The sequence below is a fragment of the Chionomys nivalis genome, chromosome 3 (genome assembly GCF_950005125.1).
Source record: "Chionomys nivalis chromosome 3, mChiNiv1.1, whole genome shotgun sequence".
NCBI lineage: Eukaryota > Metazoa > Chordata > Mammalia > Rodentia > Cricetidae > Chionomys > Chionomys nivalis.
The window spans coordinates 46,775,681-46,803,082 of NC_080088.1; the positions used below are offsets into that span (position 1 = coordinate 46,775,681).

Consider the following 27,402-nt stretch of genomic DNA (forward strand, 5'->3'; position numbering starts at 1 on the left):
AGTGGAGATAACAGGCCATTCATACAAATGTGAAGGAGTGTTCTGGTAGCCAGTTGTCATTTTAGAGCAGAGGATAGCTTAGCCTTTAAGCCCTTCTGCAGTGACATCAGATGCTACTTATGATTGTTTTCAGCAACTTCATATTTGACTTGCTGCTTGACTAATTGCTCTACAAAAAAAGCATACAATATCTTTTCTAGAAAACTGACGTCTTGCATGCTTTTTATAGTATGTATGTGTGTGTATTATGTGACAAGGACGGAGGTTAATGTTGGGGTCAGCCTCAGTTACTCTTTATCTTAGTTTTTGGGGCCACTTTCTCAGGAAGATGGAGCTCAGCAGTTTGTCTACACTCTGGCCAGTGACTCCATCTGCTCACCTGCCTCTGTGCTCCCAGCACTGGGGTTAGAAACACACACGGCCATATCGTGCATTTAACATTGGTGCTGGGGATTTGAACTCAGGCCCTCCTGTTTGTGTGGCAAGCACTTTCCTGACTGAGCCACCTGCCTAGCCCCCTAAGCAGTCTTCCTCTGCATACTTTTGATGCATTTGGATATTGTGTTATTGAATATCCTTGCTTATATATCATCACAGACTGCTGCTTGAGAACACAAGTTTTGTTCATCTTGTTGTTGTGGGTGGCGAATACTTGCAGAGTGCTGGAAGAGCAGGGAGGCAGAGGTCGTGAGGTAAAGTGTAACTGGGGCTTCACAGTCCTCAAGGGTGCGTGTGGAAGAAGTGAAGTGCAGAGAGAGCAGAGAGAGGACTGGGTACGTGCCTCACACCGGCAAATGAAATGGGGACCACTGGAGAGAAGAGTCCTTAGGCTCATCTGGGCGACTGTGCCTGCACTGTGCTGTGTGGGACGACGGCCAGAGTGCTGCCTTTGTTGGCTTAGTGCCAGGTTCTAACAACTGTTTGGATTGTTTGAACAATAATATACTTAATATGTATAAATGCTTAATATATATGTAAGTAGAAATATGTATTATGTACATTATATTATATAATATGTAATGTACAATATATATTTATATAGCAATATATTATATAATGTATGATATATAATTATATGTAATATATAAGTAGAAATATGTAAGTAGAAATAGTCATACATTTACTTTGTTGATAAATGACTACAATTATTTATCAATGAGATATGTGTACCTTCCCCGTACTGTTTAACTATCCTAAGTTTAGAGTTATATTGAAAATCATTGTTTTTATTTCTTATTCCACACTGTGTTTCTACCAAGAACTTATGTTTTTATTGTCTTATTGTTTTTATGTGTGTGTGTGTTACTTATCTAGGGTATTTTATTTAGCACTATCCATTTTCTTGCAAATGATATGACTTCATTCTTTGAAGCTGAATAATACGCCCTTGTATATATGTCATATTTCATTATCTGCTCATCTGAACTTATATTTTTAACATAGGTGCTTCCAGAAACCCAGCCATGAACAGATTTGATTATTTTTGGTTGGCTTCCCTGTTACTGTTTGAGAGTGGGTCTGACTATATAGTATAATGCGGCCTTGACTTTGTGACCCTCCTATCTTAATTTGTTATATGCTAAAATTGCAGGTGTGCGCTGCCATGCCTGTCTAAGCAGATTTGATATTACCAAAAAGAATATACCCAAATCCCATTTTACTGAGCTGATGCTGGTCAATAGTTGCACAGACTAATTCTGCATAGTCAGTGTCTTTACTGGTGTCTCCTGAGAGTTGAAGCCGTCCTCTGGTGCCCCTATGAAATCATTGCTGTTTCAGACTGCAGTATGAGGACAGAAGTAGGAAAGGTAGCAGACCATTAAAGTAGAGCATTGCACCTAGGAGTTGTCAGATTGATTCAGATGGGACATAGCAGCCTGGCCTAGAGTAGAAATGGGAAACTATGAAGATGGAGCAAATTCAGAGTGTGCTTTGAAGGTCAGCTGGTCCCATTGGAAATGGGTTGAAGGAAAGGGTGTAAGAGAAAAGAGCCAAAGGTAATTGGGCAGTTTGGGATTAAGCATTCAGAAGATGAAGCTGCTGTTTATGTTGTAGATGGACGGCTTCAAGAGGTGCTTGGCTTTATATATACGGAGTCCTAGATGGGGGTGCTCAAAAAACCACTGGATATATGAGTGTGAAATTTGGGGAGAACATGACTGGTGATATAAAGGTGCCTCAAGTGCTTTATCATCTACTCTGTTGGTGATATTTCTGATGCCTGGACCGTCCCCACTTTTAATAGTTGTCTGTGTTTCTACGCACGTGTGACATGTGTCTCTAGCTGTCATCCTTAGTTTCTCTTACTTTGTCTTTGTTACAAGGTCTTGGCAGTTCCTACAAATCCTCTTTCTTCCCTTTCACTGCCATCGTCTATGCTCCTAAGAACCGTATGCCAGTATTTACAAAACACCTGCATTTTGTGGTTTTAATCAGATTTATTGATTTCACATAACCTATTTACATCTACAATATGGAAAAGATAAAGAAAAAAAAATCCATCTAAACTTCTGGGCAGTAAGTTGACTTTTAATGTAAGAATGGAATTCTAAACTCATCCATCTATATGACAGAAAGTAAGTCATTAGTATGATATTTTATTTATTTTAAATTTTAAAATTATATAACATTAATATGGATATGCATGTGCATAGACAAATCTGAGTACACATAAAATAGTTATTGCTCATATAAAAATATAATTTAAATTGTTACATTGCTACATGTAAAATGTTGTTTCTTTTGCCCATAACATTATTTCATTTATATAATTTTATGTTTTTTAGTTTGTCCACCTAAAATCCCATGGAATGCTCTGTTGAGTTTCCCCTACCTAATGTGTCACTCTATATTGTAGTCAGTCAGTAGAGATAATCTGTATGAAAAGATTTGGTAAATTAAAAGCTCTATTCATTAGTTTTAATTTTATAGCAGAGTACTTAGTAACTAGTAGTTCATGATTTATCTAATCATTTCACCATTATGATACCTTTAGAGTATTTATAATTATGAATAACATTGCTTTAGAGTGGGTATTTAAAATAACGATCTCTCTTTTTCTCTCTCTCTGTCTGCTCTCACTCACACAAACACACACCCACATCTCTGTATGGCTTACTCTTTAGGTAATGGCTTTATGCTTGTTATGCCAGTGATGTGTGCTTTTCTTTAGGCGAGACTTCAGCAATACATGGTCACTACAGATGAGCAGCTTATATCGCTCACACATGCCATTAAGAACTGTCCTGTGATAAATAACTGCAGACAAGAGGGTCAGGCATCAGAAAGGGCAGCGATGGGTAGAAGACTTGTGGATAATACAGGTAGGTGGAGTCTTATTATTCTCATGCTGTCGTTAAATGGCCCGGCGGCCTTAGAGTAGTAGCTAGAACTGATGGATTTGAAGGAGTGGCAGGCTAAAATATCTTAGTGACCGCTGTCTTCTGGTGGGCTCTGTCATTACTGTTTCATTAATATAATGCGGGTGACTTAAGCTTTGCTACTGAGAAACCTTTAGGTATTCAAGGGTGAGAAACCAAGGGGTGATGGTACCTTATAAGATTCTTGTAAATTTTGTCATTGCCTGGGGAAAGTCAGAAATGCCATGGAGGTGAAAATCGGTTTACATCTTTTTTTTTTTTTTTGGTTTTTTGAGACAGGGTTTCTCTGTGGTTTTTGTAGGCTGTCCTGGAACTAGCTCTGTAGACCAGGCTGGTCTCGAACTCACAGAGATCCGCCTGCCTCTGCCTCCCAAGTGCTGGGATTAACGGCGTGCACCACTACTGCCCGGTTTACATCTTTTTATGTCTCAGCCTTGCTACCCTGTTAGGATTGCATGGAATTTACCACACTCTTAATAATGAATTACCATGTTACCTGGTTTTGCAATGACCCTTGTGTCTGGAAGTCAGAATATTAAAAGGTTTTGAAGTTGCCTTACTTGTCATGACCATTAGGAAGGCTGAGGGTGGGGTGTGGGCTCTGTAAGTGTTTTCTTTATATAGCTTTGTGGCTTTCAGAGCTCTTCCTACACAAAACAAGAGCCTGCCTATAATTTACTGGCAAACGAGGATATACCTGAGAGACTGAGGACTCTGGGAACTTTCACACTACTTAAATGCATTTAAAAATAAATATTTGGGCAATGGAGAGATGGCTTAGTGGTTTAGAGCACTTATTGCTCTTACAGAAGACCCAGGTTCAGTTCCCAGCACCCCTGTGGTGGCTCATAACTGCCTGTAACTCTAGTTCCTCGGAGTCTGAGGCCTTCTCCTGGCTTCTGTGAGCTCCTGAAAGCATATGGTGTGCATTCAAACTCTCTCTCTCTCTCACACACACACAAACACATGTATATGTAAATAAAAAACAAGTAAATAACAATTTTAAAATAGACTAAATGCCCAGCACTCGGGAGGCAGAGGCTGGCGGATCTCTGTGAGTTCGAGGCCAGCCTGGTCTACAAGAACTAGTTCCAGGACAGGCTCGAAAGCTACAGAGAAACCCTATCTCGAAAAACCAAAAAAAAAAAAAAAAAAAAAAAAAAAAGACTAAATACCTAAAAGGTGCCCATAATTAATTCCGTTTTGTTTCTTTCAAATTAATGTCATCTTATCTTTCTCAGAGGGGCCTGTTGTAAGCAGTAATGTCTCCATGCCATCAATGTTCAGAGGGGAAGGAGCCATTGAATTCCCACAGGAAGAGTTGCCTGTTAAACTGTCTCAGGGGCCAACCCCCACAGAGAACTTGAATCTGGCTAATAATTTCCCAACACATATTTTCGAGCCAGCTGTGATGTTAACACCACCCAGGCAGAAGAGCAACTCAGAATTCTCTCCTCTGCAGGATGGTAAGCCTGGCTCTTCTACGTTTCCATGGAAGCTGAGATTTTTGCCCTTGATTCATATGATATATTATATATATGTATGTATAGTGTGTATGTGTGTGTATTTTAGGGTAGTGTCACCCATGTTGTGTGTCCGTGTGTCCCCGCTTCCCCACCATCTCTGAAATAACTAGGTAACTTATTTCGTTCATGGGTTCAGTGGTCCATGGTCATTTGGCTGTGTTCTTTCCGAGCAGTGGTAGATCAAGACATGGTAGAGGAAAGCTGCTCACGCATCATGACATCCCAGAGACAGAATGAGAAGAGGGCTCTGGGAAAACACTCTTGAAAGGCATGCAGCTGGTGACCAGCTGTGTGTGTGTACGCACGTGTACCATGGCACACAGAGGAAACTTGTGGTAGTAGATTCTTGCCTTCCACCGTCTGGGTCCGAGGCATCAAATTCAGGTCGTCAGGCTAGGTGGCAAGTGCTTTTACCCACTGAACTGTGTGTTATTGGTCCTTGAAAAGAACATTTTTAATTATTTTTCTTTGTTTGTTTGTTTTGTGTGTGTGTGTTGGGGGCTTCACTCACCCATGTATACTAGTGTGGAGGCCAACAATCGACAATACTAAGTGTATTCCTTTATCACACTCCACCTCCTTTGTTAATTTTACTAATTAATTTTGAGAGAGAGAGAGAGAGAGAGAGAGAGAGAGAGAGAGAGAGAGAGAGAGAGAGAAGGCATATATAGATACCTTAGCTTATATGTGGAGGTCAGAGAATAACTCTGTGGAGTCTCAGAGTGGAACTCCAGCCAGTGTTCACGTGACTCTAGTTGCTGAGACAGTTTCCCAGCTCCTTTTTAGAAGTTATTTTTCCATCCCTATTTTGTGTGGATTTTTATTTCTTTAAGAATTAGTAATGTTTTCTTGCGGAGCAGTAGATCCTTGCTGCTAGAATTGTACTTCACCATTTGTAAGGCAAATAGGGCGTTGTCAGATCAGCCTGGTGAAAATGGGGACAGTGCCGCGCTGAGAGACAAGTTCTGGCAGCTTATCCACTCATCCTCATTGACTTGGTGGGGGAGAGGTTTGGGCTCAGATTCTTCTTCTGGACCCCAGCTTTCTTATTGTAGCATGTGAAAATTTTTTACTTTAATGCTTTCTAATTGTGTAGTTTAATATTTCTTTCTCGGGGATCTGGAAAGTTATTAACTATGTCTAGACTAAGGAAGGGGTGACGTGTTCAGAACAGACTTTTATTCCTTATAGTACTAATTCAGTCCCCCCCCCCAGTGTCAGACTCAAGATCATTCCTCATCATTTGTGAGCACAGGCGTGCAGCACTGTTCCTTGATAGGAGTTATATGTGTCGGTGTGCATTGCAACACGTGATTCATAAGAAGCTAATAAATAGTCTCAGGAATATGAAAGTTTCTGTACTTGATTGCACATATTCCTTCATAAAAATAATTTAGGCACTCAGAAGCCAAACCCGTCTACTGAAGTACTTCCCTGACGACCATGACAGAGCAATGTGCTGATTATAGTGCCAGTTTATTGGAAAATGGAGTGCTTATGATTGTCTTAATTCTTGTCTGCAGTATTGAGGAGAACGGTTCAGACTCGTCCTGCCCCACGAATCCCTCCCACTGTGGAAGTCATAGAGAAAGAACAGAACTGGGAAAAGAAGACCTTGCCTGTTGATCCAGACATTCAGAACTCAAGTGAGGAAAATCGCCTCTTCACTCAGAGGTGGAGAGTTTCTCACATGGGAGAAGATCTGGAGAACAAAACCCCAACGCCATTTGTTAACCTGTCACAGCCGCCTTGCAGTTCCCTTCCCACCACTCAGCAATTGAGAAATCCTGTGTTCTCAGAGGAGCCCCCAGTGCTTGGAGATGGGCAGCATCTTAGAACAAATGAGGCACTGGCACAGAGGAAGGACATAATGGCACGGATTGCTGAGCTGACACTGCAGAATTCAGCCATCAAGGCACACCTGAATAATGTTACCGGGCCAGTGGGAGAGCAAGGAGATGGGCTTCGGGAGCCAAGCAAACCCGGAAGTGCTGGTGACGGGACTGCTGTAAGTAGACCTTTCACTGCTGGGCAAGTTAAACAGGGACTGAAGGTTTGTTTTCACTTACGGCGTCAGAGGGTTACTCAGGGTGGCAGAATCTGTTGCTCTGAACTTGAGGTTAGAGCATCGTGGTGGCAGAAACGCATGGCAGGCTGCTATCTCAGAGTGGCCCAGAGGGTCGGAGGACATGGTACATCTCTTTAGGATGTGTCCCAGGTGACCAAATTCTCCCAGCTAAACCCTACCTCCTCCTTTTCATGGCCTCCCCATAATACTGTTATGTTATGGTTACTTCAGTGGCTCAGTCTCATCAGTAAAGCCCTCAGGAGCCAGTCACTTCCAGAGCCCACCAGCTGGCCAGCAGCCCCCAGTATGTGAGTTGGTTTCATATTCAAACCATATCAGGCATCCAAAGAAATTTCTTTTCATAAGTGACTATAGCTTTGACATGTCTTCCTTACAGGATAGATAAAACTTATCTGTTAGTTCATATTGTACTACAATAAGACAACATGAAGGAAAAAACATAGAAAGTAGAATTAAGGTAAAATGTTTAGGCGGGATAAGGATAAGCTAGGAACAGATGACATGGAATTAGGAGGACATAGAATGCTTGCTGTAGCTAGATTGTAATTAAAAGTAGTTTTACTCCTCACATGGCCTATTAAAGAGTAGTTGACCCTCTACTGATGAATAACCTCTTTCTAGGACACAGAATAGGTTTTTCTATAGAAATTATATTTAAAGAATCAGTTAAACTTCAATTTGCATATGAGCCATCTGAGGAGCTTGTTGGGATGTGTTGCCTGAGTAGGTCTGGGGTGGGACCTGTGTTGTCCCTCAGTGATACCAGGACTACATTCTGAGGAGCATTGCTCTTATAGAGCAGGATCTTTTTTTCCCTGTGTAACTATAGTGCCAGACATGGTGACTCAATGCATATAATCCTCAAGAGACTGAAGCGGGGTTGTCATGGGTTTGAAGACAGCCAGGGCTACGTTAGTGAGTTCTGGGCTATAGTATGAGATCTGTCTTTAAAACAACAGCAGCAGCAGCAACAACAACAAAATCCAGTCAACCGTGTCTGACTGTTCTTAGTCCCTGCCCCTTCTTACTGTCTTTCCCCAGCTCTGCTAACCACAGATCTACTCTCAGCAGCTATGAGATCAGCTTTTATAAATTTTCTACTTAAGATCGTATGGATTTGCCTTTCTGTCAGTGAAGGAATTTTATAAGTAAAATAAACTCTATGGACTAACATGATAACTTAAACCTTTGCTTTGTTGTTTGTGGAGAGGAAAGAGAATCTAGTCCCAGACGGGAGTGTCCATGACACAGCCTGGTCATGGGGGATGTTTTATCTGACCTTTCTGAGCAGAGGTGACTCCCGTGCATCTGACAGTGGATGATCCTGTAGTTGGAAAGAGTGGACAGCCTCTGACTACGGGTTTCTGAAGGAGCTGCTTTCTTAAGAGCTTTGAAATTGTGATTGAAGGCTTTGGTGTGGAAAGTGGTGGGTGAGAGGAAGAGCTGCCTCTGTTACCACGAGTGTCGGGTGGTGGCCAGCAGCATCAGTGTGGGCGTGCGTGTGTTTGCACATCACTTTATGTGTTTATAGGGTTTTGAAGATCATTGGAAGCAGATCACTGTTGCTTTTAAAAAGGTACTAGTTAAATGCTGAGCCTGTGCCCTTTCTAAATAGTGTAAATATTAGCCTGGAAAGGGAGGTCGGATACTGCTGCTCTTACTAGCCCCTTTCTTTTTTAGTTGGAAATACAAAATAGACTTTCATCCTTACTAGTTTACTTACCTTTTTCCAAAACAAACAAAACCACCACAACCTAATAGGTAGAAATTAGTCATTTCTATCAGGGACTGCTTTCCCCCCACAAAAGGATGTATTTAGCTAAATGAAATTATTATGAATGATGAAAGTAAATTTCTCTTGGGGCTTTCAAGCTATACTTATATCTCTGGAGTAGCCTTTTGGTTTGTATTGTTTGCCTTTTACTCTCTGTATCTTATGTTCCTTCCTAATCATGAATATTTTTAAATCGGATATCTGAAGCTAAGAGCAGCCTGGAGGGGCTGACACGTGGGCAGAAAGACTGGTTGGAATTTTAGAGTCTGCCAGATAATTCAGGACATGAAGCGTGTTTGAAGACTAAACTTATAAGAACATATTAGAGATATTCCTGTGTAGTCTGCCCCCGCTCAGACCCGTGACCAGTAGAAGTGTGGCATTTGGCTCCCTGGCAGGCATCTCTCCTCATGTGATCTTCTCTTTCAGTTCAGCGGAGGCGAGTAGTAAGAGATGCAGGATGGTACTGCCCCACTAGACTGCTTGTGCAGCAGTAGCCGTAGAAGAATTTGTGTATGCCTTTAGTTTAGTCTTGATTCTTCAGTTAAATGATCTATAAACTATTTTACCCCATAATTCATATGTGTAGATAGCAAATTGCTGGTACTTAGAATAAAAATCAGAATTGGGTATTTGTTTTTTTAATAATGAGTTTATGTGTTTTTTTCCCCTGAAGAATTTTCCAGTAGTTCCATCTCTAGTGCCAAGCAGCATGGAAGAACGGATTGCAGAGTTGAACCGGCAGAGCCTGGAGGCGCGCGGCAAACTGCTGCAGCTGATAGAGCAGCAGAAACTTGTTGGCCTGAGCCTCTCCTCCTCGCCAGTGTCACCCGCTCAGTCGCCGCTCAGAGCCTGGGCCGGTGGGTCGCACATTCATGACTCTCAACTTTGTACCAGAGAAACTGGCTTGGGTCAGAGAGTGAGTGGCAGGAGTAGTGGTAGAAAGCTGTCTCTTGTTCTATAGCCAGCCTTCGGCATCCAGGGCAACGCCATGCAAGAGAAATATTCATTACAGTATGTTTAGCTTAGGACATATGCTGAGAAAATTGTGTCAAAATTAGACTTAAAATTTTTATCAACATCAGATTACAAGTTATTGTCCTCTTAAAACCAGGAAAATATTTCCCATCAATTTATTTTTTCCATTATTTTGTTATGTTTAGGAGTATTAAAAACTAGAAGGTCCTCTTAAATAACTGAATGGTGACTGAAAGTTTGTTTTATGGTAGTGCTATTCAGAGAATGTTAATTAAATGAAGTAGCTCTAAGTCAGCCGTTAGCCAGAAATGAACCTATGCCCTCAAGGATGGCACTGCATCAGAGGTATTGATTGGAGTCCTGTCTGAGGCCCAGATTGTGAGGCACTTGAAGCTTCTATCCATGGTGTCCCTGAGATGCTCGGGCCTTGGTGCTTACAGGAATCCATGTGTCCTGTGTGCTTGGGTGAAGTCGGGTACCTGAAAGGCACGGGAAGTGTTCACTTCTGTTGGAAATTATGTAGCTTTTGAAATGACAGACAAGAAAACAAACTCTTGGAAATTACCTTTATTTCTGTTATCCCATCTAGTTCTCAACACACTCAAAATAGGATTCTTGGTTTTATAGGAACCTCTATGGGGTATAATCAGAATAAACAATATGTCATGAGCTAAAAATCTTTTGTTTGGTAGGATAACTGAGTAATTAATTGGCTTTGTTCTTTGACAGCTCCATACGTGTATAGAATGCAGACGACTCCATACGTGTTCATCTCACCCTCCTCCCTTTTCTCTGTCACACCATCAGCCCCTGCCTACAGCTCCCTTTCATATAACTTGTTGTTTTGTGAATGGCCGTGGATGTGGAACTATCCCCTCAGGGCCTGGGGTAGTGTACTTAGCTAAAGATGGTGACACCTCCTCTCCCCAGAATCTAGCATTAGCCAATAGTTCAGCAGAGAGGGGTACGGCTCCACAAGCCCTTCCCCACTCTAACAGACTGTTGACAAGTCCACCCTGTGCAGCCCAGGACAGGCACCCACAGCTGCTGTGAGTTCATGGTGTCTGTGGCTGGGTCACATTTGAATCATGGTTACCTCCACTCGTTCCTTCCCTCCACCCACCCTCCTGCTCCCCAATGTATCTTAGGGCTCACTGTTTCTCACTTCTTGCTCTGTGTGACAGCACTTGTCAGAACATTCTGGCATCCTGCGAACTGGTGTGCTGTGAAATTGGAAGAAACAGCTGACGTTTCTTGTCTTAGAAGTTCATTTTTAAAAATCACCTCTCAAGTGCTTCTGTGAACTGTCATGATAAAAATATAAAAACACCTAAATTTGTAATGTATAATTTCCAATAGTATTGAAATTGAGCAAAATTGCTACTTTTATTAGTGAAAAGTAATGAAGCTAACATTATTTTTATATTTTAGAAGAAGGAAAGCGAACCATCGAGGTGTCTATTCCAGGAGTGGAGGCTCCAGAGAGTTCGAAATGCAATACCATCTCTCCTGTCAGCGGGATCAGTTCAAGACGGTAGGGCTCCAGGCCACTGTTATTAAAGCACCAAGAGTGTCTGTGTGCCATTCTCTCTGTGCCCAGCATCTGCTTAATTTAAGTTCAGGCAGATTCACTCATACAGAGGAAGAAACTAGGGGAGAATAAAGTGAATCAGCTTAACCAAGTAGGGCTGCTTGCTTAGCACAGACGTGGGCTAATCTCTAGGTGTTTATGGCTGCAGCATGAGGAGACTGTGTCCCGGGGTAGCACTTCACCCATTATAGTAAGTGAACACAAAGCGCGATTGGCCTAGCTGAACCACTCGAGTGCTAAGTGGATCGGGAAAGGGCGTCCTTGTACTGTACCACGCTGCTCCAGTTCTCATTATACCAGGCTACCCTGAGCACCTTCCCCACTACTGCACAGCCTTGAAATCTTACCTGAATGGTACTATATGGAAGGCATGTGCAATTATCTGTCAAAAACCACAGGATGTGTCTGTCACACAAAGACAGCTTTGACAGAAACTGGTCTTGGGTTAATATCGAGTCAGTGTTGTGTGGTCAGTTGTAACGTGTCCATCAGGACGTTAGGACCGAGGTAAGGGTACCTGAGAGCACTGCTCTTTCCTCTCTGTCTGTAGAGCTAAACTACTCGAAGCAGTAAACTCCTAGTTCAAAGTTTTGTGTTGGTGAAGTATTAGGAGTGATCTACCTGTCACCAAATGACCTGACAGGTCATTTGGACCTGTCACCAAACCTTTTCAACCTCTTGCCACTCTAGAGAGCTGTTCCCATAATTGTTGACGGCTAGTGGTAATACCTCACTCTCTGACCATTTCATTCTCATGGATAGATCTTCAGGGGCTACCAGCAATTCTTGTTCTCCACTAAATGCCACCTCGGGAAGTGGGCGATTCACACCTGTTAATCCAAGAACAAAGGTACGTTATAAAATATGATCACTACGTAGGGTCAGGAGTGTGAGGGTGGAGGTGACTAGCTTCATTCTTGTTATTATTCCTGATGTCTTTACATGATATAAAATTCTATAAGGAAAAGAAATACTATAACTTATTTCTGTTTGAAAACAATACATTTATTTTGTTTTCTAGGGTAACTAAGAAATAAGTTAAAATTTGATAGGATTCCAAGTGTCTTCCAAGACTAGGAATTATTTGTTTCATTTTGCTTTCCAAGTGCAAAGCAAAATGCAAAGCAGCTTATAGAGATGAGGTGTCGGTCCTGCTGTTGGTGGTGTGACTGGGTAGAGTTTGGGATAGCCAGAGACCTGGGTCTGGCACTTTATCCCACTGTGCCCTGTCTGAGGGTGCCTTTGTTAGACATGTGATAGCACAGAGGGTAAATGAATGCCTTGTACATTTTCATGTGTTCTGGTTTGCTCCAGAACTGTCTGGAAGCTAAACATTTACGGTTTATCAGATTTTTCACAGAAAACATTTTTATGTGTGTTGATAATAGAGAAAAATACAGTTTTCTCTCTGTTTGTCATAGGAAATTGTAAGAATATCTTTAGAATTGTAAAAGTTGTATTTTCCAGAGGTAAGCCAGTAACAGATATGAGGAAATCAGTATATCACAAAGTGGAGACGCACAGCCCAGATGAACTAACTGCCTTAGTTAGCTACCCCGGTTGCCTAGTATTAAGAATTTGTCCTTTCTGATTCTTAAATTCTGAAAAGCTTAATCTTTTGATATGGTCATTGAACGTAGCATCATTCCGTTTACTAAGTTCCAATAACCTTCTTTTTACCATCTTTAAAATTGTATCTATAGTTTGAATAAATGTTGGTTTTCTCCTTTTGAAAGGTCCTTGTCTTATCTAGGGTGCCCGCTGAGCAGGCAGCTGCTTGGCGGTATCTTTGTGGGGCAGGAGCTTTGCCAGGAGAGGTGACACTACTCCAGAGCCACTTAACACATGGTGACTTTGTTGCATGTTCTTGATCTGAGTGTCTGTGAATCTCTAGTGGGCTCGTATCTAACTTCTTTCTGTGTCTCTTTTCGACAGACTGAAAAGCAAAGTGAAGAAGGCTGGTTTGCTCTTTCTACCCACATGTCATAGAAGTTACATTGGAGCGTGCCCTGAGTGACTTCTTCCCCCCTTCCCCTCCCTCTTCGTGAATCCTCTTTGCAAGTTCTGACATTTTTCTTCAGATAAAAGCCTGCAAAGATATCCTGTATTAATGGAAACAAGAAAAGAAGAATTATTTTAATATTTTACTTTTTCAAATAGGTTTTTCAACAAAGCATCTAACCTATAAAATTTCTGTGAATAAAACTTTGACTGTAGGAAAATTTCAGTTTTCTATTTGATTAACCCTGTTAAACTTTTTAGTAATATATTATTATCCTTGTCATTGCTGTTGAAGGTTTTATTTTTGTTGTTGTTCTTGTTTAGTGCGTCTTAAATGTGGATCAGCTTCCCAGGAGAACTAAATTGCTTTCTGTATAACTTACAATAAAAATTTTCTGGCTCTCAGAAAAATATGGTAATTTCTTTTCTGCTATCCATCATTCCAAATGAAATGTGCAGCTTTAAAAAAGCAAAAGCCTGAGGCTCTGGCGTCTACCTATAATCCCACCATTCAGAAGCCTGAGGCAGGGGGCTCTCTAATATATCATGAGTTCCATGCCAGCCTGAGCTATGTAGGACAGGAGGTGGGCATAGGAATGTTTGTTTATTTTTCTTAAGCAAGTAACAGTGGCTATGTGTTTAATAAAATTTTTAATGTGGGTTTTAGTGTGGAAATTTAAAAAAATGATAATGTACATCTAATAAATAATGATTCCAACTATAATGTTCAGATGTCTAAATGCAGTCCATTGATTTAATGATAATGTTAGAAAAAGACATATAAAAACTTCTCAATTTTCCTTGCCATAAATTACCCAGAATAAATTTCCTTTCATGAATTGACTGGTTCTCAATGTTGGCTTCTGTTTCCAGTGATGTCTACCATGCTGTGATGGGAATTTCCAACCTCAGAGAGTTTGGGGGGTGGGGGGGGGTGGGAGGAGTAAAATTATTTTCTTCTAACACTGTTGAATTTGTGTGAGGTCTGTATTTGCTTTATTTTTTGCAGATTTCTTCTGCTTGTTTTGTATGTTTTGCAACTCATTACTTAAGGATTTTCTTTGCCTAAGATAAAACCATTTTGGTGCTACCCCTCCCTGAGAATTTAGGTCACCTGCTTTCTCTGTAAATGTATTTTTTATGTGTTTATGGCAATGTATAGGAATGTTCTTGTGTGTGTGAACGTGCATGTGTGTGCAGGTGCAAGTGCATGTGTTCATGTTCCTGTGAAGGCCCAGAGATTGAAGTCAGGTGTCTCTTAATTGCTCTTCACCATAGATACTGATGCTGAGCTTAGAGTTCACCAATTCGGCTAGTTCAGCCAGCCAGCTTGTCCCTGGGTTCCCTTTCTTCCTCTCCTGCACACTGAGATTACAGGAGAGCCACCAAGGTGCCTGGTAACTGTGGTGCTGGGGATCTGAACTCCATTCCTAATGCCTGCATGGCCAATGCTTCACCCACTTAGCAATCTTCCCAACTCCATGAACGAAATGCATACATATATACATATATTAGCAATTTTATACGTTTATACAATGTATTTTGATCTTATCCATCTATCACTATCTCCTTCCAATTCTCCCTAGTACCTTTCATCCTGTCTTCCTCCCTGGTTCGTGTTTATTTTGTTATTACTAACCTGAGCCAATTAACGTTGCCCATATGCACGTGAATGTGGGGCTGTCCACTGGGGTATAGGCCACTTACCAACCCCAAAGGAGAGTTAGGCTCCTTTCCCCAGGGGCAGCATCTGTCCATAGCTCCACCACCAAGAGTGGGCCCTTGAGCCTCTTCCCTGTCTCTGCTGGAATTTCGTCTAGCTCGATCTTGCACGAGTAACCACAGCTGCCGTGTACTGTCTGGAAGTGGACATTTCACTGCTTTCCTCCCCACCTATTCCTGCTGCCCTTCTGTGATGCTCCCTGAGCTTTAGATGGAGTCAAGCGGTTGACAAGTGTGGTCCTTTTGAAGCTGAGCACTCCCTTAAGCACCAGTCTTCAGTAACATGGTCTCACCATCCAGTTGTGGTGTACAAACAATGGCATAGAAATAGTCTATGTTTGGGGGGGGGGACCTCTGTCACCTCCCTGACTACTATCTGTAGAGCTTATCCTGTGTAGCCCTGAGATTAGCATTTAATATCCCTTGCCTTCTGGGAACAGCATTGTTCACTCCTGAGTTCGTTCTTTGATACTTATTTTCCTTTGTTTTTTTAGCTTTACCCCCCCCACTCACCCTAAAACCTTTAAAGCGATTATTCTCAATCTGAATGCTTTAGACTTTTATTTCTCTTAATGTTGCATTTGCACAAGTGCGTGTGTACACACAAATGGAGGAATCAGTCATTTAGCAAGTTAAATCATAAAAATAATTATATCAATCAATATTTTAGACCTCTTTGTTTTCATCTAATCCTTTGAGCTGAATTACACTTAGGACACAGTTTATTTCTAGTTATCCACTAGATAACTTTTTGTACTTTCCTATATGCTTTGAGGACAATCTTCCCTGGAACTTTGCTATCCCCTGGAATGCTCCTAACTAGCACCCCTGTTCATTAGAGCAAAATTCTGGGCCGGGCGGTGGTGGCGCACGCCTTTAATCCCAGCACTCGAGAGGCAGAGGCAGGCGGATCTCTGTGAGTTCGAGGCCAGCTTGGTCTACAAGAGCTAGTTCCAGGATAGGAACCAAAAAGCTACGGAGAAACCCTGTCTCGAAAATAAAAAAAAAAAAAAATTGAAACTATCCCAATATGGTACAGTATCTGTTCATTGATGTTTCTATCCATTCTTCCACAAAGAAACGTCAAAAGGTTTTGTTCAATTTTTGTTGGATTATTTGCTTTTTTTTATTAAAGGCAAGAGCTCTTCATATATTTTGTGTACAGTTTCTTTGTCTGATACATGCATCGCAGATTAAAAAAAAAAAACAAACCCTGAGGGTTGAGCACAAAGCCTTATTTACTCTCTAAACACAACACAAAACCTTATTTACTCTCTGAAAGCCGTCAGGTATGTAGCTTTAGAAAATGCTACCTCACCCCTTGGTTTATCTGTCTACAGCGTTTTTGCAGCTGGCAAGTTGCCTTGCCTCGCTAAGAACACACCCACTTTAAAAAGTTTTGTTTTTAATTGACAAGTAATTGGCTCAGGACCGTGTGGTCACTTTGGAAAGTGGGGCACGTACCTCTGAAAGTGCTCAGTCACTAGGGTCATAAACTGTTGGAATGCTGGGCTTCTGTTTTTTTAGAGAGAGGTGGGTCGCAATAGCCTCCCCAGGGTAGACTGGACTCTGCCAACAACACACCTCTGGTCAGTTTGGGAAAAGCCATGGGGTAATGCCACGCATGCGCTTCTTCGCCTGTCGGTCCCCTCCCCCACAGCACCAGCACTGGCGGCTTCCCCCCCCCCCGGCGTTGCTGTGGCAACCATAGTAAACGGAGTCCTCGGGCAGGTGTGAGTAGAAACCAGCTGCGGTGCTGAACACCTCTGGTAAGTGGGCTCCAGCAGCGGGGCTGTCCCCATGAGTCTCCCTTAAATCTAGTGGCGACCCAGAGAGCCGCGAACCCTGCCTGGACTTCCCTTAGGTGGAACTAGTGTGGTCCAGTTTCTGTGGAGCACTTTCCTGGTCAGTTCAGCGCAAACATTCGAAGCCACCAGTGCAGGTTAGACGGGCACAGCTCCTGCCTGAAGGGAACTGGTAATGCGGGGCAAAAGGCAGCCAGGCAGCCGGTGAGGAGTTAGATCACCACAGAGGGGAGAAGAGAGCCTGCTGGGATGCTCCTAGGGTCAGCAAAGCCACCTGTACTCACCCTGAGTTGTGAGTCTTGTCAAGTGGACCCCTCTGCACTAGTTTATCTGTAAACACAAACAAACAAAAATAAAATAAAAAACGGGTTTACCTCCTGGGGTTCTTGTTAGGAGTGGAGGCCAATGCATGCAACTAAATGCTGGTAATAGCGAAGGTAGTCGGAAGGAAGCGGGTGTGCAGAGTATCCCGGCTAGCAGTGAGTTGTCTTCCTTGCCTACTTGGTAAGACAAGGGAGTTCCTTGAGAAAAGGGACTGGAGAGGAAGTAGGAACAGAGTGGGGTGCAGTGATTTAGAAGCCCGCAATGAAGGGCTTTTATGCCATGCTGAGTGTGTGTACAAGAACTGAGAGTTCTTATATTCTCCTCTGACAGCTACAGAACCACTCAGCGCTTTACTTCAGAGTGGCACACTGAGAGCTCTCGGGAATACAAAGGACAGGCAGCCAAAGGACATTAGAAGGCTGGCAAGGTGGCTCAGTGGGTTAAGGCCCTTGCCTCCAAGCCTGACAAACTGCGCCCCGCCCCTGGCCCCCTCTGGTGGAAGGAGAGAACCAGTTTCTACAAAGGTGTCTTGTGATGCCCACATATGCGCCACCCCCACACAAAATATAGACAAATGCAACCAAAAGTTAAATTTTATAGGTTTTATTTATTTTATGTGTCCAGTGCTCCTGGAGTGCATAAGAAGGCTAGATCCCCTGGGACTGGTACAGATGACTGTGAGCTTCCACACAAGTGCTGGGAATTGAACTCTGATACTCCGGAATGACAGCCAGTGCTTTTTTAAAAAAACAGTTTTTGGTGTCTTTATTGACCTATACCTTTTTTCCCACTCCCCTTCCTTCCCCGCTTCTCCCCCTCCACTCTCCCCTTTGCCCCCCATGCTCCCAATTTACTCAGGACATCTTGTCTTTTTCTCCTTCCTAAGTGGATCCATGTACTTCTTTCTGAGGGTCCTCTTTGTTGTCTAGGTTCTCTGGGGTTGTAGATTGTAGGCTGGTTATCCTTTGCTTTATTTATGTCTCATATCCGCTCATGAGTGAGTACATGCCATGTTTGTCTATCTGTGTCTGGGTTATCTCACTCAGGATGGTTTTTCCTAGTTCCATCTATTTGCAAATTACAAGATGACATTGTTTTTTTACCGCTGAGTAGTACTCCATTATGTAAATGTACTACATTTTCCTTATCCATTCTTCAATTGAGGGGCATCTAGGATGTTTCCAGCTTCTGGTTATTATGAATAATGCTGTAATGAACATAGCTGAGCAAATGTCCTTGTGGTATGAGTATGCATCCCATGGATATATACCCAAAAGTGGTTTTGGTGGGTCTTGAGGTAGATTGATTCCCAATTTTCTGAGAAACCACCATACTGATTTCCAAAGTAGCTATACAAGTTCGTACTCCCACCAGCAATGCAGGAGGGTTTGCTTTACCCCACATTCTCTCCAGCACGAGCTGTCCTGTGTTTTTAATCTTGGCTATTCTTACAAGTGTAAGATGGAATCTCAGAGTTGTTTTGATTTGCATTTCTCTGATGGCTAAGGATGTTGAGCATTTCCTTAAGTGTCTTTCAGTCATTACGGATTCCTCTGTTGATTGTTCTCTGTTTAGGTCTGTACTCCATTTTTTATTGGATCATTTATTCTTTTGATGTCTAGCTTCTTGAGTTCTCTGTATATTTTGGAGATCAGTCCTCTGTCAGATATGGGGGGTTGGTGAAGATCTTTTCCCATTTTGTAGACTGCCAGTTTTTGTCTTGTTGGCTGTGTCCTTTGCTTTACAGAAGCTTCTCAGTTTTAGGAGGTCCCATTTATTAATTGTTGCTCTCAGTGTTTGTATTACTGGAGTTATATTTCAGAAGTGGTCTCCTGTGTTAATGCGTTCAAGGCTACTTCCCACTTTCTCTTCCATGAGGTTCAGTGTGTTGGGTTTTATGTTGAAGTCTTTGATTTATTTGGACTTGAGTTTTGTACATGGTGATAGATATGGATCTATTCCCATTCTTCTAAATGTCGATATCCAGTTATGTCAGCACATTTGTTAAAGACGCTTTCTTTTTTTCATTTTATAATTTTAGCTTCTTTGTCAAAAAACAAGTGTTCATGGGTGTATATATTGATATCTAGGGCTTTGATTAGATTCCATTGGCCCTCTGTTGTTATGCCAATACCAAGCTGTTTTCATTACTGTAGCTCTGTAGTATAGTTTGAAGTCAGGGATGGTGATGCCCCCAGAAGTTCCTTTATTGAACAGTATTGTTTTGGCTATCCTTGGTTTTTTGCTTTTCCATATGAAGTTGAGTATTGTTTTTTCAAGGTCTGTGAAGAATTTTGCTGGAATTTTGATGGGTATTGCATTGAATCTGTAGATTGCTTTTGGTAGGATTGCCATTTTTACTATGATGTTACCAATCTTCCTCGTGAACACTGATACAAAAATGCAAGAGCAAGGTCTTTCAATTTTCTGATGTGTTAGATTTCTTCAAAGATTTAAAGTTCTTGTCATAAGGTCCTTCACTTGTTTAGTTAGAGCTATCTCAAGTTATTTTATGTTATTGGTGGCTATTGTAAAGGGTGATGTTTCTCTGATTTCTTCCTCAGTCCATTTATCATCGGTATATAGGAAGGCTACTGATTTTTTCTTGTTGTTGTTAATCTTGTATCCTGCCACATTACTTAAGGTGTTTTCCAGCAGTAGGCATTCCCTGGTAGAATTTTTGGGACACTTATTTATTCTGTCATATCATCTGCAAATAGTGGGATTTTGACTTCTTTTCCAATTTATATTCCCTTGATCTCCCTTTTTTGTCTTTTTTTTTTTTTTTTTTTTTTTTTTTTTGGTTTTTCGAGACAGGGTTTCTCTGTGGTTTTGGAGCCTGTCCTGGAACTAGCTCTTGTAGACCAGGCTGGTCTCGAACTCACAGAGATCCGCCTGCCTCTGCCTCCCAAGTGCTGGGATTAAAGGCGTGCGCCACCACCGCCCGGCTCCCTTTTTTGTCTTATTGCTTTAACTCGTATTTTTAGTATTGTAGTGAATAGATATGGAGAGAGTGGACAGCCTTGTCTTGTTTCTGATTTCAGTGGGATTACTTTGAGTTCAATGTTGGCTTGCTACATATATTGCCTTTATTATGTTTAGGTATGTTCCTTGTATCCCTGATCTCTCCAAGACCTTTATCATGAATAGGTGTTGAATTTTGTTGAAGGCTTTTTCAGCATCTAACAAGATGATCACATGTTTTTATCTTAAATGCTCCTTATCGTCACTTATTCGAGACCATATTTAATATTAATCACCTCCTCAACTATTCCCATACCCCATGGCTGTATGCCACTTACCATTCTGTTCTGTCCTTTCAGAATTCATGCAACATGTTTTGTTCGTCTTCACCCCTCCCCCAACTTTGCAGGTCCATGTCTACCTCCCTACTCAGCCAACTCTTTGTTCTCTTCTTATTTTATTTTGAAGCCCACTGAGTCCAACTGATGCTATTCAAATACTCTTAGATGTGTGCTCTTCCACTGGAGTCACGCCCCGTCCTCAACGCTTTGCTGCTCGACTCCCTAGATGTACTTGCGGATCTCAGGTCTATGACGTAGACACTGCATTTCTAAGATGGGACTAGTGAGCACAGAGATATTAAACCCAGTTAGACCGAGTCGGAAGCCAATATCCCCAGCCTGGCCAACACCTTAGACTACTACAGATGTGAATGTGCCCCCTTCATGGGCTAGGTGCTGCACTAGGGAAAGCTTCTTTCTGGACCACTGAGATGGCTCAGCAAGTAAAGGAATTGCCGCCAGATGGACACGGCATGCCAGATTCCCTGGACCCCATCCCTACACCCAAAAGATGTGAGAACTGTGCTAAGTTGTCCTTTGGTCCTGTCATTTACAGGTGGCTCTCTCTACGTGGCAGAGGCCAACCTTGAACTCTTGGGCTCAGGTAGTGTTTCTCCTCGGCCTATTGAATTGCCAGGACGATGGTACATGGAAGCGTGCCTACCTTCTGATCGTATTTACTGAGTTTCACCAGTGTTAAAGAAGAGCCGTAGTATTGCTAGTGAAACCAACTACCTCATGTGAGAAGCCTGTGTATTTCATACAAACCCCTTGTTGTTAGCCTTAGTTCTTATACCTGGCTGCATGAAATTTGCCTGCCCTGTTAATTCTATGGCTTTGTTCAGGTAACTCTTGAAGTGCAGTCAGGGTTGAGAATTATAGATATTATGCACCACATATATACACATACAGGGACAGATAGTAACTGTAGACATCCTACACCATCCACACACACAGGGACAGATAGTAACTGTAGACATCCTACACCATCCACACACACAGGGACAGATAGTAACTGTAGACATCCTACACCATATACACACACAGGGACAGATAGTAACTGTAGACATCATACACCATCCACACACACAGGGACAGATAGTAACTGTAGACATCCTACACCATCCACACACACAGGGACAGATAGTAACTGTAGACATCCTACACCATATACACACACAGGGACAGATAGTAACTGTAGACATCATACACCATCCACACACACAAGGACAGATAGTAACTGTAGACATCATACACCATCCACACACACAAGGACAGATAGTAACTGTAGACATCATACACCATCCACACACACAGGGACAGATAGTAACTGTAGACATCATACACCATCCACACACACAGGGACAGATAGTAACTGTAGACATCATACACCATCCACACACACAGGGACAGATAGTAACTGTAGACATCATACACCATCCACACACACAAGGACAGATAGTAACTGTAGACATCATACACCATCCACACACACAGGGACAGATAGTAACTGTAGACATCATACACCATCCACACACACAGGGACAGATAGTAACTGTAGACATCCTACACCATCCACACACACACAAGGACAGATAGTAACTGTAGACATCCTACACCATCCACACACACACAAGGACAGATAGTAACTGTAGACATCATACACCATCCACACACACACAAGGACAGATAGTAACTGTAGACATCATACACCATCCACACACAAGGACAGATAGTAACTGTAGACATCATACACCATCCACACACACAGGGACAGATAGTAACTGTAGACATCTTACACCATCCACACACACACAAGGACAGATAGTAACTGTAGACATCATACACCATCCACACACAAGGACAGATAGTAACTGTAGACATCATACACCATCCACACACACACAAGGACAGATAGTAACTGTAGACATCATACACCATCCACACACAAGGACAGATAGTAACTGTAGACATCCTATACCATATACACACACAGGGACAGATAGTAACTGTAGACATCCTACACCACATACATACACATACATGTACACATTCATATACAGGGACAAACGGTAACTGTAGATATTATACATCTACATATGCATGTACGTATACAAATACCAAAAGATTAAGAACCCCGCTTGTTGCCCAAGCTGGAATGTGAACACAATTCTCTTTGGCTTCAAAACCTCCATAAGGTTAAAAGTGTAATTTCCCAATCTGTCTGATCTAAAACAAAGCAAACCAAAACAAACATTAAAAACCCTAAATACCACTTTGCTCCCTGTCAGAAGTCCTGCTAATGGATTCCAAGAGTCTCTTGTACCTGGCCTGTTCCCATGCATCTTCCAAATCCTCCATTACCCTATGTTCCTCACGAGAGATAAGAATGATCCTAGGATGTTTTTTGTTTGTATGTTTGTTTTTTTTTTTCCTCCCCCTATTGCTAGTTCAGATTACTGGGTGGAGCCCCTGGGTTCTAGAATTTTCTTCCATACTCTGGACAGCCTGCCACTGACTGGACTTGCGATGCTAATCTTTATTTCGTGGTAGTGTTGGCCGTGTGAGGAATACATGACTTCTGACGGCACGGAAAGCAGTGGGGTGTTTCTGTCCTTGTATTTTTTTTGTGGGTCCAATATGTTTGCAGAGTATCCTCCTTGTCATTTTTTCCTACCTAATAATTATGAGTAAATTCACTAGGTCTATGGCCTATTCTTTTTTTAAAAAAGAATTATCTAGTTTATATTCAGTTATATCAGTGTTTCTCAACCAGTAAGTTGCGATCCCATTAGGGGTTGAATAGCCCTTTCACCGGGGTCATCTAAGACCATCCGAAAAAGCACTGATACTTACATTATAATTCATAGCAGCCACAAAATTGCAGTTATGAAGTAGCAATAAAATAGTTTTGTGGTTGGGGGTCACCACAACATGAGGAGCTGTATTAAAGGGTCACGTCATTAGGAAGGTTGAAAACCACTAAGTTATAGCATATTAAAAATAAATGTAGGAGGCCAGGCGGTGGCGGTGCACACCTTTAATCCCAGCACTTGGGAGGCAGAGACAGGTGATCTCTGTGAGTTCGAGGCCAACCTGTTCTACAAGAGCTAGTTCCAGGACACCCATGGCTGTTACACAGAGAAACCCTGTCTCAGAAAACAAACAAACAAAAAAGTGTGTGTGTGTGTGTGGTGTGTCTAGGAAAAGAAAGGCATCAGATAGAAAGTGACCTCATGAACCTTCCGGCTGGCAGAGAGCAGAAGAGAAAGCTGCGCTTCAAGTCATTGGAAGGTACTTGACTGCATTGCAGAAAGCCATGGGGCCTGGAATGCAAGGAGCCCATGGAAACAAATTCCTTGTTTCACCAGCTATGAGACTGCATCACAAGCGCCTAGAGAACAGGTTCACTTTCTTTCCAACGCCTTGAATGTTGATTTTCTTTTTTTCAAAGAAATTATCGATTACCATTTCTCCCCAGTTAGAAAAGCTGTTAGAAAAAAAAAAAGCATAAAAGCTGGCAAAGGTATGGAGGAAGGGGGCTGCTTATATGCAGCTGACCGGAATGTATAGCCCTCCAGTCATTGGAGAGAACAGTATGGCTGTTCCTACAGATGAAACTCCCATGTGATTCAGCAACCTGTCTCCTCTTCGTATGCCTCCCTCTCTTGTGGCGGATAAACTTCTGGACATAGCTGCGAGGGATTTTCATACCAGGTTTGCTGAGGTGGGAAGACCCACCTTCAGTGTGGATGGCACCATTCCACGGGATGCGGGCCACGGACTAAATAAAAAGGACTCAAGCCCTCTGCCTCCTGGGTGTGATCAGCTCTTCCAAGCTCTTGTTGCCATGACGGACTGGAACCCGCGAGCTGTGAACCAGAATCAGGCCGTCATTCCTTAAGTTGCGCTTGCTAGGAATTTTGTCCAAACAGTGCATAAGCGAATACGTGGCTCCGGCTCTTCTTAGTGGGCTAGCTTCAGCCCTTTGAAGGTATTCTCTGCCTCGCATGATTTTTTCCAGCCTTTGCCAACCCACAGTCGTCATTTCTGTCTCAAACGCCCCTTCCCTAAACCTCAAACATAAGTTAATGTTTTAATTCCACATTCCCAGGATACCTCAACTTTTCATTTCCATTTCTGGTAGCACTCTGTGTACTTCTACTGCTTGCTGGATGCCTGTGTTTCCAAACCATAAGCTCTCTGAAGCTCAAGACCACCCATATTTTTTCCCTGCACCTTGGTAACTTAGTGCACTGTGTAAGACTTGAGACAGCAGGAGTGCTCAAAAAGTATATTTGAAGTGAAACTGATCAGTAACCTGAGGGGGTTCAATAACAGGAAGGGGAAAAGGAGAGGAAGAACTGACCGAAAGAACGGTAGCAGAGTTAGCGGGGATGCGTTCGGAGAAAAGGGGGGCTTGGGTGTTGTGTTTCACTGTGGAAAACCGGAGCGCACCAGAACGCCGTGTGCCCTGAGAAGGGAAGCTGTGAGCACAGTCTCCACTGTCATCGAGGGGTCTGATATGGGTCCCAGATTCCCGCTGTTTGTCATCTCCGATACAGTGCACACACGGGCTTGGTGCTTGTGGAATTCATTGTGCGGCGATCTGTTAATTTCTGTGTTCTGGCATTATGTCTCGCTCTCCGATTTTGTGCTTACAGAAGACATGAAGGAGCCAGATGACCAGGACACTGACGGGGGAAGATCAAGGAGCGATGGCAAGCAGTCTTCTAGATCCGATTCAAAACGTATGTAAGGATACTACTATACTCTTTATTGTTATCAAATTTAGGTAAGATCGTTTTGCAAGAGTGCCCTCTGAGTGTATAGACAGGAATGTTTTGCCTGTTTAATTCCCTTACAAACTCTTCTGTTCCTTAGCAGTAACAGCTGTGCTTTTTTTTTTTCTAACCTCCAGCTCCTAGCACGATCTCTGGATTTAGCTCAGTGGATAGAGAACTGGCCTAGCATACAAGAGACCTTGGGTTTGATCCCTAGCACTGCCTAAAGTGGAAGCGTAATCCCAGCCAGTCCAGAGATGGAAGCAGGAAGACCGGGACTTCCGGTTCACCTTCAGCCTTAGCAGTTGTCGCCTTGAGACCCAACGGGTGACATTAGACCCTGTCGCAGAATAGCAAAAGAAATGGCAGCTGTCTATGTTAATAACAACCTGCCTGAATACCCGCTCTCAATTTCCTCCATGAGACCCATGCCTTCAGTGGACTTTTGGGTACAGCATAGTGGAAAGAGAGTGGGAGTTTGGTTTTAAGTCCCGAGTTAACCGCTGGGAGATGCTTGACTTTGGAGTCTCCATTTTCTAACCTACTTATTTATTTATTTTTATTGTATGTCTGTGACTCTTTGCCTGAATGTATGTCTGCCCTACATATGTGCCGTGCCTATATAGACCAGAAGAGGGTATTGAATCCCTTGGAACTGGAGTTATAGACAATGTTAGCCACTATGTGGGTACTGGGCATCAAACCCTGGTCCTCTAGATGAGCAGCCAGTGTTCTCAACTACCAAGCCATCTCTTCAGCTTCTTCTAGCCCATTTAAATGAGTTATTTGGGAATTAAACCGGGTGAGATATGGATTATTTCATAGGCTGCTAATGGGCGAGGTGAGGAAGCAGTCTTTGGTTGTGCCAATCAGAAGAAAGCACTTAGGTGTTCACAGGAAGTGGTTCTCCAGCGCCTCCGTGAGTACAACTGAGTCTTCTCTGGTTCCGGGAGCTTCTTTTCATCCAGATGTGTGCATCCTATGGAATTCCGTCTTGCGGCCCAGCTCATCCACTTGGTCCAGACTTTTGCTCCATTTATTAGTCTTGGACCTTGTCTCTAGTTCTTTAGCTTCATCTCTGATTTACTAGGCACTTTTGGGTGCACCCGCTGCTTCTTCCTTGCTCTTCTGAAAGCCCCCCAGTCCAGAGTTTCACGTGACTGACGCTATGGAGTTTAAGCATGTCCATGTTTGGATTTGAATTGAATGTTGCCTTATGCCTGCAGCCGCTTCTGTTCTTGATTCTCGTTCCTTATTAGTTTACTCTGAAGCCAATATTTTAACTTAATCTGTCTGATTTTACTTTGGAGAGAAATGATCACACACAGAGTTTACTCTTACATAGCATTACGGCTCCTCAACACGGCAGATCCTCCACTAACGGTAGCTAGAGCTATGATAACAGTATGCCAGCATTCATGCTAGCCCACTATTTAGCCTTTCTTGTTAGGACATATTGTTATGATTTCTCATATGAGAAATCAACTGGGAATGAAGTGAAAATGGAGATGAACCCACCAAAAAGGCCTTTTGGGTTTTGTACACGTTTAAGACTGATGCAATAAAGTAATCCTAGGAAATTTTGAATTTAAAAATTCATTGCATTTAAGGCACAAACAAGAAAGAAGTTTTAGTTACTTTGGAAGTAAGAACATTAATTAAAACTTTGTGAAACTGATAAAACAAATTGTCTTTAATATCTACCAAAGAAGCTCCAGAAGACACCACAGATGACCTATACACTGACGAGGAAGAATCATATCTCGATGATGACTTTGACTTGGAAGACATGGGACAAAGTACAAGCTCATTTCAAGAGTTTCTTTATATGACCAGCTGTAAGTGTGATTAGCTTTCTCTCAGTGTTTGTCACGGCTTTAAGGGCAAGTTGCTCTGACAAATTAAACAGCTATCATCTATCTATCTATCTATCTATCTATCTATCTATCTATCTATCTATCTATCTATCTGTGAAATGGAAAGTCTGCAGAGTGTGGGCATGTGTTATGAGCAGAAAGAAAAGAATGTATTTCTGAGGACCTTGTCAGGCAGTCTTGTGCTTGATAAGGGGATAAAGTGATCAAGGAAGTGCCGTGTCTCAGATTAGTGAAGAGTTCTCCAAG

The 27,402-nt window shown here is 42.4% G+C and overlaps 2 protein-coding genes across 3 annotated transcripts in view; both read left to right on the top strand.

Annotated features, from left to right (window-relative positions):
* Spice1 (spindle and centriole associated protein 1) overlaps positions 1-14,152 on the top strand; it is a 44,228-nt gene extending 30,076 nt beyond the window's left edge. For both annotated transcript variants that reach the window (XM_057765962.1, XM_057765963.1), the window contains exons 12-18: positions 3,173-3,323; positions 4,622-4,846; positions 6,430-6,914; positions 9,446-9,629; positions 11,179-11,281; positions 12,101-12,188; positions 13,274-14,152. In XM_057765962.1, coding sequence (XP_057621945.1) covers positions 3,173-3,323; positions 4,622-4,846; positions 6,430-6,914; positions 9,446-9,629; positions 11,179-11,281; positions 12,101-12,188; positions 13,274-13,327 — 1,290 coding nt within the window. In that variant the 3' untranslated portion in view covers positions 13,328-14,152. The remainder of the gene's footprint in view (positions 1-3,172; positions 3,324-4,621; positions 4,847-6,429; positions 6,915-9,445; positions 9,630-11,178; positions 11,282-12,100; positions 12,189-13,273) is intronic.
* A 2,633-nt stretch (positions 14,153-16,785) lies between these two features.
* Cfap44 (cilia and flagella associated protein 44) overlaps positions 16,786-27,402 on the top strand; it is an 80,476-nt gene continuing 69,859 nt past the window's right edge. Inside the window, exons 1-3 of the mRNA XM_057764606.1 lie at positions 16,786-16,830; positions 25,160-25,246; positions 26,989-27,117. Of these exons, the coding sequence (XP_057620589.1) occupies positions 25,165-25,246; positions 26,989-27,117 (211 nt within the window). The 5' untranslated portion in view covers positions 16,786-16,830; positions 25,160-25,164. The remainder of the gene's footprint in view (positions 16,831-25,159; positions 25,247-26,988; positions 27,118-27,402) is intronic.